The 15,282-nt window shown below is 53.2% G+C and overlaps 1 protein-coding gene across 1 annotated transcript in view; it reads left to right on the plus strand.

Annotated features, from left to right (window-relative positions):
* ABCC8 (ATP binding cassette subfamily C member 8) overlaps positions 1-15,282 on the plus strand; it is a 77,194-nt gene that overhangs the window by 51,145 nt on the left and 10,767 nt on the right. The window contains 13 exon segments of the mRNA XM_006142491.3: positions 2,440-2,472; positions 3,916-3,951; positions 4,838-4,936; positions 5,945-6,029; positions 6,738-6,818; positions 8,488-8,625; positions 10,200-10,325; positions 11,494-11,593; positions 11,789-12,030; positions 12,122-12,262; positions 12,265-12,296; positions 13,605-13,674; positions 14,458-14,615. Coding sequence (XP_006142553.1) covers positions 2,440-2,472; positions 3,916-3,951; positions 4,838-4,936; positions 5,945-6,029; positions 6,738-6,818; positions 8,488-8,625; positions 10,200-10,325; positions 11,494-11,593; positions 11,789-12,030; positions 12,122-12,262; positions 12,265-12,296; positions 13,605-13,674; positions 14,458-14,615 — 1,341 coding nt within the window.

The raw sequence follows: 15,282 nt of genomic DNA on the forward strand, positions 1-15,282 counted from the left end.
TATGGCACTTATTCTTTTTTGGATTCTTTTTCGGCCTTAAAAAAAATAAAAAATAAAATAAACAAAAAATAACAACACCCTGGCACTTGATAGAAACTGGTTGAATATGGAAGATTATTGCTGAGTGAAGCAAGCCAGGCTATGAACGAAAGATATTGTATGTCTCAATATATACCAACTGTCTGCACTCTATGGTAGACTGAAAGATTGAGGGGGTAAAAGCAGGGAAAATAGTTATGAGTGCTGGAGACAGTGTGGAAGGAGGGTGGGAGAAGGGAAGAGTATAGGGAAGGAAATCAGGGAGGAAGATAGAGAGGTAACATTTGTGGGGCACGGAAGTGGTTTATTACCTATTGATGATGATGATGTTATATTATTCTCAACTGGATTGGCCTGAGATGTATTTCATGTTGGGTAATTTCTCTTAATAAGCCAAATGTTGTACAGCAATCGAATGTTTAAAATAATAATAATAAATCTCTCTTTAAAAAAAAAATAGATACACACAAAACTGTAGGGAGGCTCGTTCTAGGCAGCCATGGGTAGACTGGACAGAGAGGGACGTGAATTTATACCCGAGCTTCCTCTCCTCCCGGCTCTGTCACACTGGGCGTGTGTGTACACTCTGAGACTCGGTCTCACCATCTATAAAATGGGGATAGGGTTTATAGGGTTGTTGTCACGTGAGTTTAGGCAGCTTTGCACAGTGCACGGGAAAAGCTAGTCTCCTGCCTTCTGCCCAGATGATTAATATGTCGGTTAACAACCTCCATTTATTACAGTTCTGTCGTGTGCTAAGCTCCGTAGGGGCTGAAAAGGATGTTCTTCCTGCCTTAAAATCCCACTGGGGCTGACAGACTCACCCAAAAGCTGATTAGAGAGTCAGGTAGTCCATTACGAGGGATAATTGAGCAGCCCGGGCAGTGATGCACACCAAGTTAGGGCCAGAGAGCTCCATGTCCCCAGGGAGCTGCAGATGCATGAACAACCTTTGCTCCTCAGGAGACAGTCAAGGCAGGAAATCTCCAAAGATAAGATATCGGGGCTGTGGCGCAGAGTTGAATTTGTCATTTTGGCTTTTTCATCTGTCTCCCATTACCAGCCTGTCTGTAAATGGTAAGTTACAGCAGTCTGGTGATGGGGGACTGTGTGGATAGGGTGGGTGGAGAGGTTGTAACCAGACCACAAAATTCAGAGCACAGGAACGGCGGGGCTAGTGATTACGTAGCATCAGAGTCTCCCTCCAGTTCTGCTTGCAGCAGGAAGGGGTTCCATCAGGCTTCTTTCCAATTCCTGTGTTTGTTCATCCAAGTTTTCCTGCAAGGAAGCATTTATCAGAGCCGTAGCGTGGGAAATACAGTGAAATAACAGAGCACGAACATTTAGCACATGAGGCTTCGAAGTCAGATCTATTTTCTCTGCCTCTTGCTGGCCGGGCGATCTTGGGCAAGTTACTTAACCTCTCTGAGTCTCACATGCTTTATCTATAAAACAGGGATCATCAAAATAAAGCTCCTGATTACTTCGAGCTTTAAAAGAAATAGTACTGTTACAGTGCTTATCACAGGGCTTATGAAAGTTCAGGAAATGTTAGCTGGTTTTAGTATTATTAAAGTAAGATCTGTATGAAAACAGAGCAGAATGTTTCCCCCAAAATGCGCATGTCAGAAATACACATTTCATTGGCAGGGAGTTTCTTCTGGGAAGTTAAGAAGTGGGGGCCGGCAGGTGGTGTGGTGGTTAAGGGCACTGGACGCCCACATGGCCGATTGCAGTTTGAGTCCTGGACCTGGTGGCTTTCTCTCACTTTCTCTCTAAATTAAAAGAAAAAAATAAAAGAAGTGAAGGCCTAGGGTGGAGAAGAAGCATATCAAAGTTGTCACCAAAATTCAGGTCACATCACTCAGTGTTTTCTGAAAACCATTGTTTACTAGAAGTTAGCACTAGGAAGTGACTTTTACACTATAGTCTGCTACATTCACAGACTGCCACGGATCTAACCACACGCAGTGCACGTGAATATTTTCTTTTCCTATTCCCCCCTTTAGTACAGAGGTCGCTACCTATTTCTGACTCAATTATTAGATCCCATCCACAGTTTGAAAAACACTGTGTGAAATGAATAAGACGTTGGGGAAGACACTTTCCCTCTCTGAGTGTGTTAATTTTCCCAACTTTAAAATGACCTCAACGCCCAGCTGGCTTTCCTGCCACTCTGAGACAGTGCCTGCAATGCCAATCCAGCCTGTGTTCTCTGGAGGGTACCCATCGTGGGAGGGCTGGAAACAGAGAAGAGCGATTGCTGCCCAAGGAAGCCATTCTGGGACCCTGGGGATGGCGGGAGGGTGGAGGGAGTGCTTCTCCTTGAAGATCCAGCATGATAGGAGAACGAGGAGACGGAAGTAACTGATGTGGATCTTTCCCATTTGTGCCCAACAGCCTCCATGACGGTGAGACGGGAGAGGACCCCAGGTACAGCCGTGGGGCTGGGTTGGACATGGGTCCCAGCACGGGAAGGGACTGGGTGGGGAATGCTGCATAGACTGAGGGGTGTGCAGCCTGCACATTTGCAGAGGCCTGAGGCAAAGCCTTTTATTCTCAACCAGGGCACGCTGGGTTTGGGGGAGGAGAAAAGCTTAGGCAGTGCGGTGCTTCGTGGCCATCCGAAGGGCCAGTTGCACGGGCAGATTCCGCTTCCTGTGTGATACTACATTTCACGGCAGGCGGGGTCAGAGTAGAGTCGCAGTTGCCGGGGGCAGGGGTGGGGAAGGGAGTGACTGCTGTGGGAACGGGGCTTCTTTTTGAGGTGATGATCATGTTCTGGAGTGAGTGGTGACAGCTGCATGGCCTGTGGATATGCCGAAACTACTGAATTGTAGGAAAACAAACAAACAAACAAATCAGTGTGGAGGGGAGCAGACAATGAAGAAAAATAAGTCTACAGAGGCTTTGGTGGTGATAAAGAGGAGGATTGAGAAATGTGACTGTGAAGAAGAGGCGGGCACCCCTGGGCCACACCGGAAATCAGTCTTGGGGCTTTATGTTCAACGTGCAAGTCTGAAAACGCCGAATGAGGCTCCGAGAGCCTCGAACGCCCAGGGCACACTCGCGGTGGTGTGAGGTCGGCACTGGGAAGGTTGTTTGGACTAGGTAAATGAGTGTCAGCCTCCGGCCTCAGCTTTCCAACACTGAAGAGGCTTCGATTCCCCGATTTTCTCTGTCCTCTCTCCCACCTTGTCCCCAGGTGCCAGGGTGTGATGACAGACTCAGCCTCTCTTACCGTAGTGACCATATTTCTTGAGCCAAAATCAGATCTCATGACATGTGACAAGTTCAAATGTGTGAATGAGAACAAAGTGACAGAATATTTGACCCTGGAGCAACTCAGGGCAGGCCAGGGCTGGCAGAGCCCCCAGATTCCTGGTTGTCTTCTGACAGGGTCACGTGGGGCTGCAAATCCCTCCCGGAGCCCTTCCCAGCTGTCCGCTGTAGGTTCCCACCCTCCAGGTGCAGGTGCCAGTGTCAGCCTGCCTGCCCTGATGCTGTGTCTGCCCTGTCCCTGTCACCTGAGCCTTTGGCGTGTCTGGAGGAGCCTCCTGCTGGCTCCCACACCCCTCTGACCAGGAAGCTTCACTGAGAGCCTGTGCTGACAGCCTGTTCTCCATTCTCCCTCTCAGCCGGGTTTCTGGGGCCCTGCTCACACACTCCAGGGTCAGGCGCGGGTGGTTTCCCAGGACCGCCCGTCTCACCCCCCACTCCTCACTCCTTTCCACGCTGCATCCATGGCTGTGGAGTCGGTGGTTGGGATTATAAAGGCACACCACTCCTGCTGGGTTTAGGGGAGCTCAAGACCATTATGGGGGATTCAGTCTTCTCACATGAAATCTGAGGCGTGTTTTTTCTCCCCTATTGCAGCCCAGATCGGGAGACGGTTGCCGACTCGGACGTCAGGTACCAGGTTTAGGGAACGTGGTCCTCCAGGGCAGGCCCCTTAGAGGGGCATCAGGGCTGAGGGAGCCACATGGCCCTCCACAGGTGGTGGAGCTGTGGGTTCCTGGGCATGAGGTCACTCGCTTCACATGGAGTGTTTTCACCTTTAATCACCTTTCACCTTTTATTTTTTCTTTCGTTTTTAATTTTCAAAACCCATATCCCACTAAATGTGGTTTCTTTGGCTCTGCTTTTAAAAAATAGAGTTCCGCGCTGGCTTGTAGTGTAGCAGTTAAGCTTCATACTTAGAGAGCTGAATCCATGTGGCCGACTACAATTCAAATCCTCCATGGCTTAAAAACACACAGGCATGTGTGTGTGCGTGGCCCCTAATCCTGACGGGGTGGAAAGATGGGATTGTACTGTGACCGTGGCCTGCTGGGGGCGGGAAGTGCACTCTCTCTCTCTGGCACAAAGCAAAACAAAACAAAACGTCCATTTGGAGAATTCCCTGCTGGAATCAAATCCAGTGGCTCTAGGCGTCCTGGGTAGGCATCGTGCTCACCTGCTTTGGCCTCTCGCCAGGCACCGCCGGCTCTGGGTACAGACTGCAACGGAAGCTGACTGCAAGGCTGAGCTAGGATGGCCGTGGGGCAGGCAGGGCCCGGTCCCCTCCTCCTAGGCAGCTGAGACTCTGATGACCTAAACCTTGGTGAGGAGGGAGAGGCCACCAGAGGCAACAGAAAGCAGATTTCAGCGCTGCCCCTCCCCATCTCAGCGCTGTCCCCCCCCCATCGCAGCACTGCCCCCCACCCCGGCCCAAGTCTAAGCCATCAGCTTGACAACTGCTGAGATGAACCCCTGAGAACGCTTCCCCCAGCCCCTATCCCTGCCCTGCTTTTTCCAGGAAGAGAGGCCCCGTGGCCTATGCCTCTCAGAAACCATGGCTGCTAAATGCCACCGTGGAGGAGAACATCACCTTTGACAGTCCCTTCAACAAACAAAGGTAAAAGCCTCCCAGAGGGGGGGGCTGGCAGAGGGCTGGTCTCCGCAGCGTGAGCCAGCCTGCCCCAGTCCCCAGGCCATACCCGACAAGCTACCCTGCCCTCCTGCTCCCCAGGTGGCTTATCTGACTTCCAGCCTGCTGCATGTCCACCTGGAGAGGGTCCAGCTCCTGTGTGGGCGAGAGGGTGGAGGGCAGCGGCGGGGAGAGCCCTGTTGCCTTTGCTAAGGCTGCTGGGAGGGCCGGCCAGCTCTCCTGATCCCCCTCCTGATTCCCAGCCCTAGTTCCCAGCTCCTGCCTTCTTTCCCCTCCCAGGCTAATAGCAGTGGCTAGCCTGGACTGGGCTCTTCCCAGGTGCCGGCTGCAATGCCAAGCTCTTTGTAAACGTGACTTCCTCTAATCTCACAACTCAGGAGGCAGGTACTATCATTATTCTCATTTTACAGAAGAGAAAACTGAGGCTCTGAAAGCTTAAGTAATTTGCCCTAGGCCACCCGGCCAGTAAATAACTAAAATGAGTCGCAAGTCCAAAGCTGTCTGACACTTAAGTACACGCTTGTCTCCAAGACACTCTGAGGCCTCCATGAACCCCGGCTGGCACCTGTCCAAGCGAAGGGTGGCCCGGGAAGTGTGGGAGGACCAGGCTGGGCAAATATTTGACCAGTCATCATCATTATTGCCCAAACCAACTATGCAGTGATTTTCCCCAGCAGTGCCCGAGCGTGGCTCTGCCTGCAGCTTTTCCCACTGCACAGGGACCTGCTGTGGGCGTCTCTCATCACTTACACGACATGTTTGCTCCCATCTAATTTCATCCTCCAAATATTTAACCTGCCCGAAGCCGTGTGAAGTGCTGACCTCAACTCTTTTGGTGCTCACGTGGTGTTTGCTTACACTCGAGGACAAGGCCCATTAAGGGCATTGCCACCCTGGACACTAATGGCCCTGCAAGAGCTCAGGCCGAGCTCTGGCCAGCTTGATGAGCTGTGACCTGCCCCCACCCCGCTCCAGGTACAAGACAGTCATCGAAGCCTGCTCCCTGCAGCCAGACATCGACATCCTGCCCCATGGAGACCAGACCCAGATCGGGGAACGGGTTAGTAGCCGCCTCCAGGAGGTGTTCTCAAAGCAGGGCCACCAGCTTCCCTCTCCCCCACCCATCACCCCATGCCCTGGGATCCTTTTGAGGGAGAGGGGCATGGGAGAGCAGTGGGTAGACTGAGGAGTGGGCTGCAGTGGGGTCAAACGTGATTCCTTCTTTTGAGGGAGAGGGGCATGGGAGAGCAGTGGGTAGACTGAGGAGTGGGCTGCAGTGGGGTCAAACGTGATTCCTTGCTGATGACCATCCTTGCAGGTTCCAGCCCTGCTGGGTGGGCATGGTCATCTTGGCACCTTCCTGGCCTGGGTGGGACTTGACGTCTCCTTCATTCCTGCCCCGCATGTACCGGGAGAGCCATGTGGCCCCGCGTTAGGCTCAGGGCCGTTGGGCTCCAGTTCAACCTCCAGGGGGCCCCAGAGACAAACAGGTTCATCCCCCTGTGTGGAATGCGAGTCCTGCTTCCACTGACTTGGTTTATACTGGCCAGGCGGTTCCTATTGTCTCAGGGTCAGCCGTGAAAGATTCAGGATCACGTCCCCCGACTTCCAAGTGAATTCAGTAAACATGTTCCTTCTCGCTACAAGGTGAGAAGGGGCAAAGAGGTCACAGTCAGGCCTCTGTTCCAAAGAGCTCATAGGCCGGTAGGGGCCAGGACAGTCTCCTCAATGGCGGAGGACATGACCTGTCCCTCCCCTTTGGTGGCAGGGCATCAACCTGTCCGGAGGTCAGCGCCAGCGAATCAGTGTGGCCCGAGCCCTCTACCAGCACACCAATGTCGTCTTCTTGGTGAGTGCATTCCATGCAGCCCTCGTCTGTGGCTGCCTCCCCGGCTGACTGCCCACATACACACACACACACACACACACACACACACACACACACCATGCATGCACATGCATATACACACGTGTGCACATATACATACTACCCACGCGTACACATATGTATACATACTGTCCATACACCCACACATACACGTGCATATACAGACATGCGCACATACAAACGTACACACTTGCAAACATACACACATCACTCCGTACCTCCCTGCCAGAGATACTACCTACCATCTTCCCGATAGAAAACTAAGGCAGGTGAGGACAGAGCACACCACTCGCTACAGATGTCACGTGAGCTCCGTGGCAGCTGCGAGGCATGGCAAGTCACAGTCCCAGGCTGCCACGCTGCAGGGCAGCCCCCAGCACGCACTCAGCCCAACCATTGGGTGACATGTACATGGGATGTGTACTGTCACTTCACATCTTAGGCCCAGGGCAGACATTACTAACTGATTGCTGCATCATTTCCCATCAATCTTATCTTGGCCTCCGAATCCTTCTCAACACACACTCCAGGTAACCACTAGCAATTGTACATGAGATCATACTTTCGACTTGTCCCTGCCCTACTTCATGCCAAACTCTGCCTTGGTTGAGACTAAAGAATTTGTAAGACCCAATCCTTGATCTCAAAGGTTTACACTCTTACACACACCGGAGGCACAGCCCCATTCAAAGACAAACTATGTGGCATGGACTAAAAGGGGCTTTGTCCTGAGCGAGATCCATGAGGGCCAGGATAATTAGGGAGGGCTTCCTGGAGGAGAGCCTTGAAGAGCGAGTCAGTTAAATGGACAGGGAATTGGAGGGAGGAACTTCGAGTCTTGATCCCAGCTTTGCTCGCTTTCCGTTTCTCGCAGCACACGTACAAGCGCTACTCACTAGACACTTCCTAATGTAAAGATTCAGTCTTCCTTACCGTCTGTCCCATGCACGGCACGCCACAAACTCGTAGCTTGCTCACGATCCTGCGTGAGACTGAAACAACCCCATTCAAGAGAAGAGAAGTGGTACTTATTTTATTTCAGCGACTTTTCTACCAGGCACAGACACGGAGCCCTCAGTTCTTGGGGCCTCGCAGTCAGGAGTGGACAAATGACTGTCAGCTCTGGCTCTGTGCAGGGTGTCAAGGGAAAGGTGAGGGTGTAGGCACAAGGGTCGGGAAAGGACACGGGAGGACCAGGGCTTGGGAGAGTGGAGGGCGAACAGCAGCTCACCAGGCAAGTCAGGGCAGCTGGCAGAGGGAGGCCTGGACCGGCAAGCTCCCTGATAACCTGGAGCTTGGAAAGATTGGGAAGAACAGGTAAGACAGGAGGCTACACAGGAAGACTGAGCAGGCCTGGAATACCATGCTGGGGAGTTAAGACTCCAGATAGTGGGAGCCATTGAGGTTCAGGAATTAGGAGATGGAATGATTAGATCTACTTGAGAATGAAACTAATGACAGCCCCATTTTCAGATGAGGAAACTGAGGCTCAGAGAGGCGAGGTGAGTTGCCTAAGGCCTCACAGCTAACTAGTGTCAGTCTCTAGGCCAGAGCTGATAGAACTTGAGTGGGTTTATACTCTCTGTTCCCCTCCCTGCACACCTACCTCTGCCTTCTCCCCTATGCCCAGGATGACCCTTTCTCAGCTCTGGATGTCCATCTGAGTGACCACCTGATGCAGGCTGGGATCCTTGAGCTGCTCCGGGATGACAGAAGGACAGTGGTCCTGGTGACCCACAAGCTGCAGTACCTGCCCCATGCAGACTGGGTAAGGAGCTACAAGGAGGTCAGGCTATGAATGGCCAGGATGGGGAGGCAGTTGGCATCTCCGAAGGAGTTTTGATGTCTTGGTAGCAATCACCAAGACCAGCACTAGGTGGCTTCCTGCAGGCTGGGCAGCTTAGGGAGGTCCTGGACAGGCATCCCTAAACCTGCAGACAGTCCCCATCCTGACCTGTGGGCCCCTGTGGTTACACCCAAGGCTGGCGTCATGAAGTCTCAGAAGGAAGTGGTCCTTCGGTTCCCACCTCTGATTCCTGCCTCAGGGATGCCTGTGAGGGTGGAAGGGCCATCACCCAATCTCTGGCCTTCCTGAAGCGGATGGATTCAAGTCAGCGTCAGATGAGATGCAGAAGCAAACATTCGCAGTAGTGATAGACTCTCGACTATTATCCACATCGTGCAATGCCATGAAGCCCTGCCCTGACAAAATTCTCACCGTCTTTATAGAAGGACAGTAGTCACTTTTCACTTAATTGGAAAGCACTTCTTTTTATTAAAGAATTATTTTACTTTATTTATTTATTTGTTTGTTTATTTTAAAATTTGACCAGAGAGGGACAGAGTGAGTGAGAGAGAGAAAGTGAGAAAGCAAGCCACCAGGTCCAGGACAGCCATGTGGGAGTCCAGTGCCCTTAACTACCACGCCACCTGCTGGCCTCAGGCACTTCATTTCTCATTGTTAAGGTAGAGATGACATGCCTAGAAACCTGGGCCCTGACTGACGATGAATTTCCCCTGAACAGCAGCCATCATTTAGGGTGCTCTCTGAACTTCAGCCCTGTGCCAAGTTGCCATGCTAATTTGCCCTCACTTAAGTCTTCTTTCCATGAAAAAGACCACCCAAAAAAATCCAGATTATAGAAAATAGCTATTAAAACAGACCCAAAAAGTTTGCATTTCTTTAGTGACCCTGGCAAGGCAGTTCAGGACAATGCCAAGTCCAAAGAAGGTAGCCGTGGAGGTGCCCAAGTCCTTAAGGTGTCAGTGGCCAGGACTCTGGGTATCCCTAAACCCCAGGCTAGGGTGATGGAGGTGACAGGAGCAGGATTAATGGTGAGTGGGTGTCTGGGGCAAGGGTGAGCCCACATGATGGTGTCATCGAGTGTTTTAAATGAATTCAGTCTTGTTGATTTCAAAGCGGTATGGCCACACACACTTAGACCAACGGGTACTTGTCCAAGTACTGATGGAACCTACCAGACCCCCATCAGGAGGAGCCGAGCATAGAGTGCAGCTAAGCCATTAGGTATATGGAAAGCCCCTGCGGGAGCCCTTACAGGTAGCTGGCCCTCTTGACCAGGATCTACTAATTGGCTCTGCAAACCCAACCATGGAAAATTACTCCTACCCCCACCCAGCTGTACCGAGCTCCAGGCCCTGGGAGCACATTGCGGGGTAGGTTTGCACTGCTGGCCCACTGTAGCATAGAGGCCGAGATCATTTGTAATGGGGGATGGGGTGTATGCTCCGCCACCTCAGACTCCCCTGTGGGTCAGGGGTACAGCCACCACTCCCTCTCCCCAGCCAATCCCTGGGCCAGGTTTGACTTTGCCTTTCCAGATCATCGCTATGAAGGATGGCACCATCCAGAGAGAGGGCACGCTCAAGGACTTCCAGAGGTCTGAGTGCCAGCTCTTCGAGCACTGGAAGACCCTCATGAACCGGCAGGACCAGGAGCTTGAAAAGGTGAGTACTTCCTGGGGACCAGGCAGCCACTCTCTTGAGGGTAAGGATCTGCTAAAACCTGAACTCCTAATGGCCTTCCTGCCATCGTTGTCCCAGGAACATCCCCCCACCCCGCCACCCGAGGACAGATGTGGGAGCTGGGCATGAACTTGTTCCTACCAGACGAGAGCCAGTACAGTATCGGCTATCCGGAGCAGAATCAGTCAGGCACCTTCCCCTTGTCCCGACACAGTCAGGTACCATTTAGTGGCTAAGCTTCAGAAAAAGGCAACTTAGACTGGATAAACAGAGAAAAAGGAGAGATGAGGTGCTTATTGGCTCACAAACCCAACAAGTCCAGGGCTTTCATAGCTTCAGGTATAGCTGGATCCAGGCGCCCAAATAATATCGTCAGGAATCTGTTTTCCCAACCTCTTGGATCTGCTTGATTCTCTTTTTTTGGAGAGGTTTTTTCCTATAGGGCGTGTGTGCTCACCAGACAGACAGAGAGAGACAGAGAGATAGAAAGCGAGAAATCACCCCCCAGAGGGGATGGCCATGCCGCAATCCCTTCTCCTCCATTCTCCTCTTGGGATCTTGGGCATGCACGCACATGCACCCGGCGTGAGTTTAAGCCACCGGGTCCAGGACTCGAACCGCGGTCGACTACGTGGGAGTACAGCGACATAGCCATTACACTAACTGCTGGTCCCTCTGCTTGATTCTCATGATAGCAGCGGGGGCCACCAGCAGTCTCGGGCACACATTCTCTCAGCTCAGCAACTCTGCCAGAAAGAGAGTGCCTCTTTCCCAGTAGTCCAGCCAAAGTCCCAAGGCTGACTCTCATTGGTCCAATTTGGTCATGTGCTCAGCCCTGAACAAATCACTGTGGCCATGGCTGTGGAATATAAAGACTGGCCAGTCCTGGGTCACGTGCCCACTTCTGGCACTAGGGAAAGCAACCAGCTCCACTTGAATCACAGAGACTAAGAAGGCACTATGGGGTGCAACTAGCTGATGAAGGGGAAGGAGTTCATCCTGGCAAGATGAACACGCAGCCATCCCGACCCTCCCGCAGGCAGGAAAGGGCAACTTGGAAACCTGACTGGTCATCACCAGGTCGTTGCCCACCAACCTCCCTTTTCCTTCCACATGCCCTGAGGACACGCCAGGCCTTTGTGTCTTCCAGGAGACTGTCACGGAGAGAAAAGCCACTGAGCCACCCCAGGGCCTGCCCCGTGCCATGTCCTCGAGAGACGGCCTTCTGCAGGATGAGGAGGAGGAGGAAGGTACAAACAAGGGCATGGGGGTAAGGATACTGGGGCCTGGGGCTCTGCGTGGGGGTATGGCGTGCCTGCGATCACTGTACTTCACCTCAGTGCGCTTCCGTTTTACCATCTGTGAGTGGGGCTAGCACCCACACTGGCCCGCTCTCAGAGGGACGTGCGGAGTGAAGCCACAGGGTGGGTTCTTGGGGCCTGCAGAAGAGGTGGCCGAGAGCGAGGAGGAGGACAACCTGTCGTCGGTGCTGCACCAGCGAGCCAAGATCCCGTGGCGAGCCTGCGCCAAGTACCTGTCCTCCGCGGGCGTCCTGCTCCTGTCGCTGCTCGTCTTCTCGCAGCTGCTCAAGCACATGGTCCTGGTGGCCATCGACTACTGGCTGGCCAAGTGGACCGACAGCGCCCTGACGCTGAGCCCTGCAGTCAGGAACTGCTCCCTCAGCCAGGTGTGGCCACGGCTCCACAGCAGGGCCCAGGGTGGGGGAGAGGGCCGCGCCCACAGACGCCCCAGTACCCCTTTGTTCTCTGCCCCTCCAGGAGTGCACTCTTGACCAGACTGTCTACGCCATGGTGTTCACGGTGCTCTGCAGCCTGGGCATCGTGTTGTGCCTCATCACGTCTGTCACCGTGGAGTGGACGGGGCTGAAGGTGGCCAAGAGGCTGCACCGCAGTCTGCTGAAAAAATGAACCAGATCATCCTGGCCCCCATGAGGTACGCCTTGTTCTGGCCTTGCCGGTGCTGGGGGCAAGTCGCTGTTCTCTCGGCCTCAGTTCTACCTACAGAATGGGGATGTAGACCTCTGTCACAGGCTTGTGGGGGTGACTCAAGGAGGCAGTGGGAAATGTCCTAGTCCCACAAGAACAGAGAGAACCTGACATTCCCTCAGCCCGACACCCACCGTGTTAGGCATTTTGCATGGTTAGCCTATCTGATTGTCAGGGGGGTCTTCGGGTCAGGGTAAAGGTTAATTTCCCTTCCCTAGACAAGCGCTATGCATGCCTCCCCCGTGACTTACCGTCTCTCACCTCCCCTGCTTCCCTGTCCCTCAGGCAGCCTGCAGTTCTGACACTAGGGGCAGGGGTAGCTATTCTAATTTCCCGTAAGAACCTCAAAGGCCGCTTGGCATGAAAAAGGTTTCAGGTTGGCACTGCCCAGTTGGTTGGCCAACATTTAAAAACATAACAGGTAGGGCCGACCCCATAGCCTAATAGTTAAGGGGAGCTTTGGTCCACATGGCCGACCGTGGCGCAAATCTCAGCCCCAGTGGGCACATGTGCGTGGGCGGCCCAGATCCTGAAAGGCTGGAGACGTGGAGAGGGGATCGCGGTGTGAACACCGCATTGGGAGGTGCTTTCTTCCTCGCTCTCTGCCTTTCTCTCTCTGAGGAGCAGATGTGCCTGCCCACAATGGAAAAAAGAGTAACAATAACGGGCACACAGGTCATCTGGCACCACACGAGGGCCAGACTTCGCCATCCGACTGCACTGCCACTTTTCAGCTCGTGAACTCTCTGAGGGCACAGACATGGCCCCCACACTTATTTACTCACTGCCTGCCCCAGATCTGTGCTTCTGAAATTCTCTCTGGTTGCGGTTACACCAACTCCCGGTCATAGCCGGATCACTGACAGCCAGAGTGGCCTTAGAGGCTCAGCCAGCAGACAGGCTGTCCGCAGGGCCCCGCTCCCTGGCAGGTTGTCCCTCTGGAGAGGACTCCGTGTCCCTGGAGGACAGCTGCTGAGTGAGTCAGGCTGAGCAAGCAGCTGGGAGAGGTGGCAGTGGTCACGAACGGGCTGGGGTGTCAGCAAGGCTGACGAGAGGCCAGCACCCCTTTGGGTGGCTGTAGGAATTCTCAGGAACACAAGCCAGATGTCTGCAGACTCAAAAAGGCAACTGCTTCCAGGAAGCCAGGCCCTGGTATGACAGCAGAAACACTTCATTGAAATAAATAACTACCCTCATTCAATAAACAGGGAGTAAATCAATAGACGGATGAGTAACTGTTCTGGTTGCCTCTTAGGTTTTTTGAGACCACGCCCCTGGGGAGCATCCTGAACAGATTCTCCTCAGACTGTAACACCATCGACCAGGTACTGAGGACAGGGACACATTTCCCCCCAGCCCAGAGAGAAGTCAGGCCCCTGCGACTTTGCCTGTGCGGTGCTGGGTTCCCTGGATCAGATGATCGAAGCCCTGTGGGAAGAGCCCAGTGTCTCTGATCTGATTGTAATGCTGCCTTGGGACCAAGGTCTCCCCATGAGACCTTCATATTAAGGCTGAGGAAAACCAGATCCCTTTGGCGTCCATCCAAGACCACACTTGCTCATTCTAATAGGATTTCAGCATATTCCAGCATGTTCCAGCCTCCACAGAGGCTGATTGGGGAATATTCATGCTAATCCAGCTTGTGTTCTTCATTCCCCATCGCACTAGATGGTAGGAAAGAAAAAGCCCTGCATCTTGCCCTCAGGGAGTCTGCAGGGTAGCTAGAGAAATAAAACAAAGACCTGAGGGACCAGTGGTTGGCGTAATGACTGTCGCTGGACTTACATGTAGTCGTCCACGGTTCTAGTCCTGGACCCAGTGGCTTAACCTCACGCCGGATGTGTGTGGGTGCATGCCCAAGATTCCAAGAGGAGAATGGAGGAGAGGGGATTGCAGCGTGGCCATCGCCCGGGGGGCGATTTCTTGCTTTCTATCTCTCTGTCTTCCTGGTGAATGCATGTGCCCTATAGCAAAAACCTCTCCAAAACAAAAACAAAAACAAAAGCGAAGACCTGAAATAAAGTGAGAGAGCAACTATGGGGCAGGCCCCACTCTGCACATCATCGGATTCAAGCACCCGCCCCGTTCTCTCCCCCTCGCCTCCACAGCACATCCCGTCCACGCTGGAGTGTCTGAGCCGCTCCACCCTGCTCTGCGTTTCAGCCCTGGCCGTCATCTCGTACGTCACGCCTGTGTTCCTCGTGGCCCTCCTGCCCCTGGCCGTCGTGTGCTACTTCATCCAGAAGTACTTCCGGGTGGCATCCAGGTGATGACAGCATTTGCCAGCCTCGGGGGGCTGCAAAGGGCAGTTGGGGACACTTCCTAGCCTCGTCATTGTTAACGTAGTAGAGTCAAAGAAGGCAAAAAACCAGAAAAACCCCTCCCCACTACCCTATCGTAACCCTGAGCCAGCACGCTGCAGCTGGGATGGGATCGTCTCCTCGGGGTGACGGTCAGGAGAGGCAGTGCCAGGAGGCGATGCACAGGGTTCTGCCCTTTGTTCCTGTTGAAGATCATGCTTCCCAGGGGGTTGGAGGATTTCCGAGGTCGGGCTGACTGCAGATGTGTGAAATCAGAGGGCACCTGCTGCGAGGGGGTGTTCCTGTGCTCACACCCCCCAGCCCACCTGGGACCAGAGCGCAGCTGGAAGCCTTGACTTGGGGGAGCCTCTCCGTCATTCTCACGGATCGTGTTGGTCCTCGTGGGCCTGGGTGCCATGACACCTCTTTCCTACTCAGAATTTTCTAGTTCTCTAGAAGTTCTTTCTGAGACGATTCTGTTCAACACATAGATTCAAAGAATTATGGGGACAATTTTAAAGAGCCTCCAGGCCAGTGTTCCTCCAACTGCCAATTACAGCCCATCGGTGAGTTATGAAATCAATATCCTGGATCGCAGCTAGCCTTTAAAAAAAAAAAAAAAATCAGTAGAGT

Source organism: Tupaia chinensis, unplaced genomic scaffold, assembly GCF_000334495.1.
Source record: "Tupaia chinensis unplaced genomic scaffold, TupChi_1.0 Scaffold000077_1, whole genome shotgun sequence".
Lineage (NCBI taxonomy): Eukaryota > Metazoa > Chordata > Mammalia > Scandentia > Tupaiidae > Tupaia > Tupaia belangeri.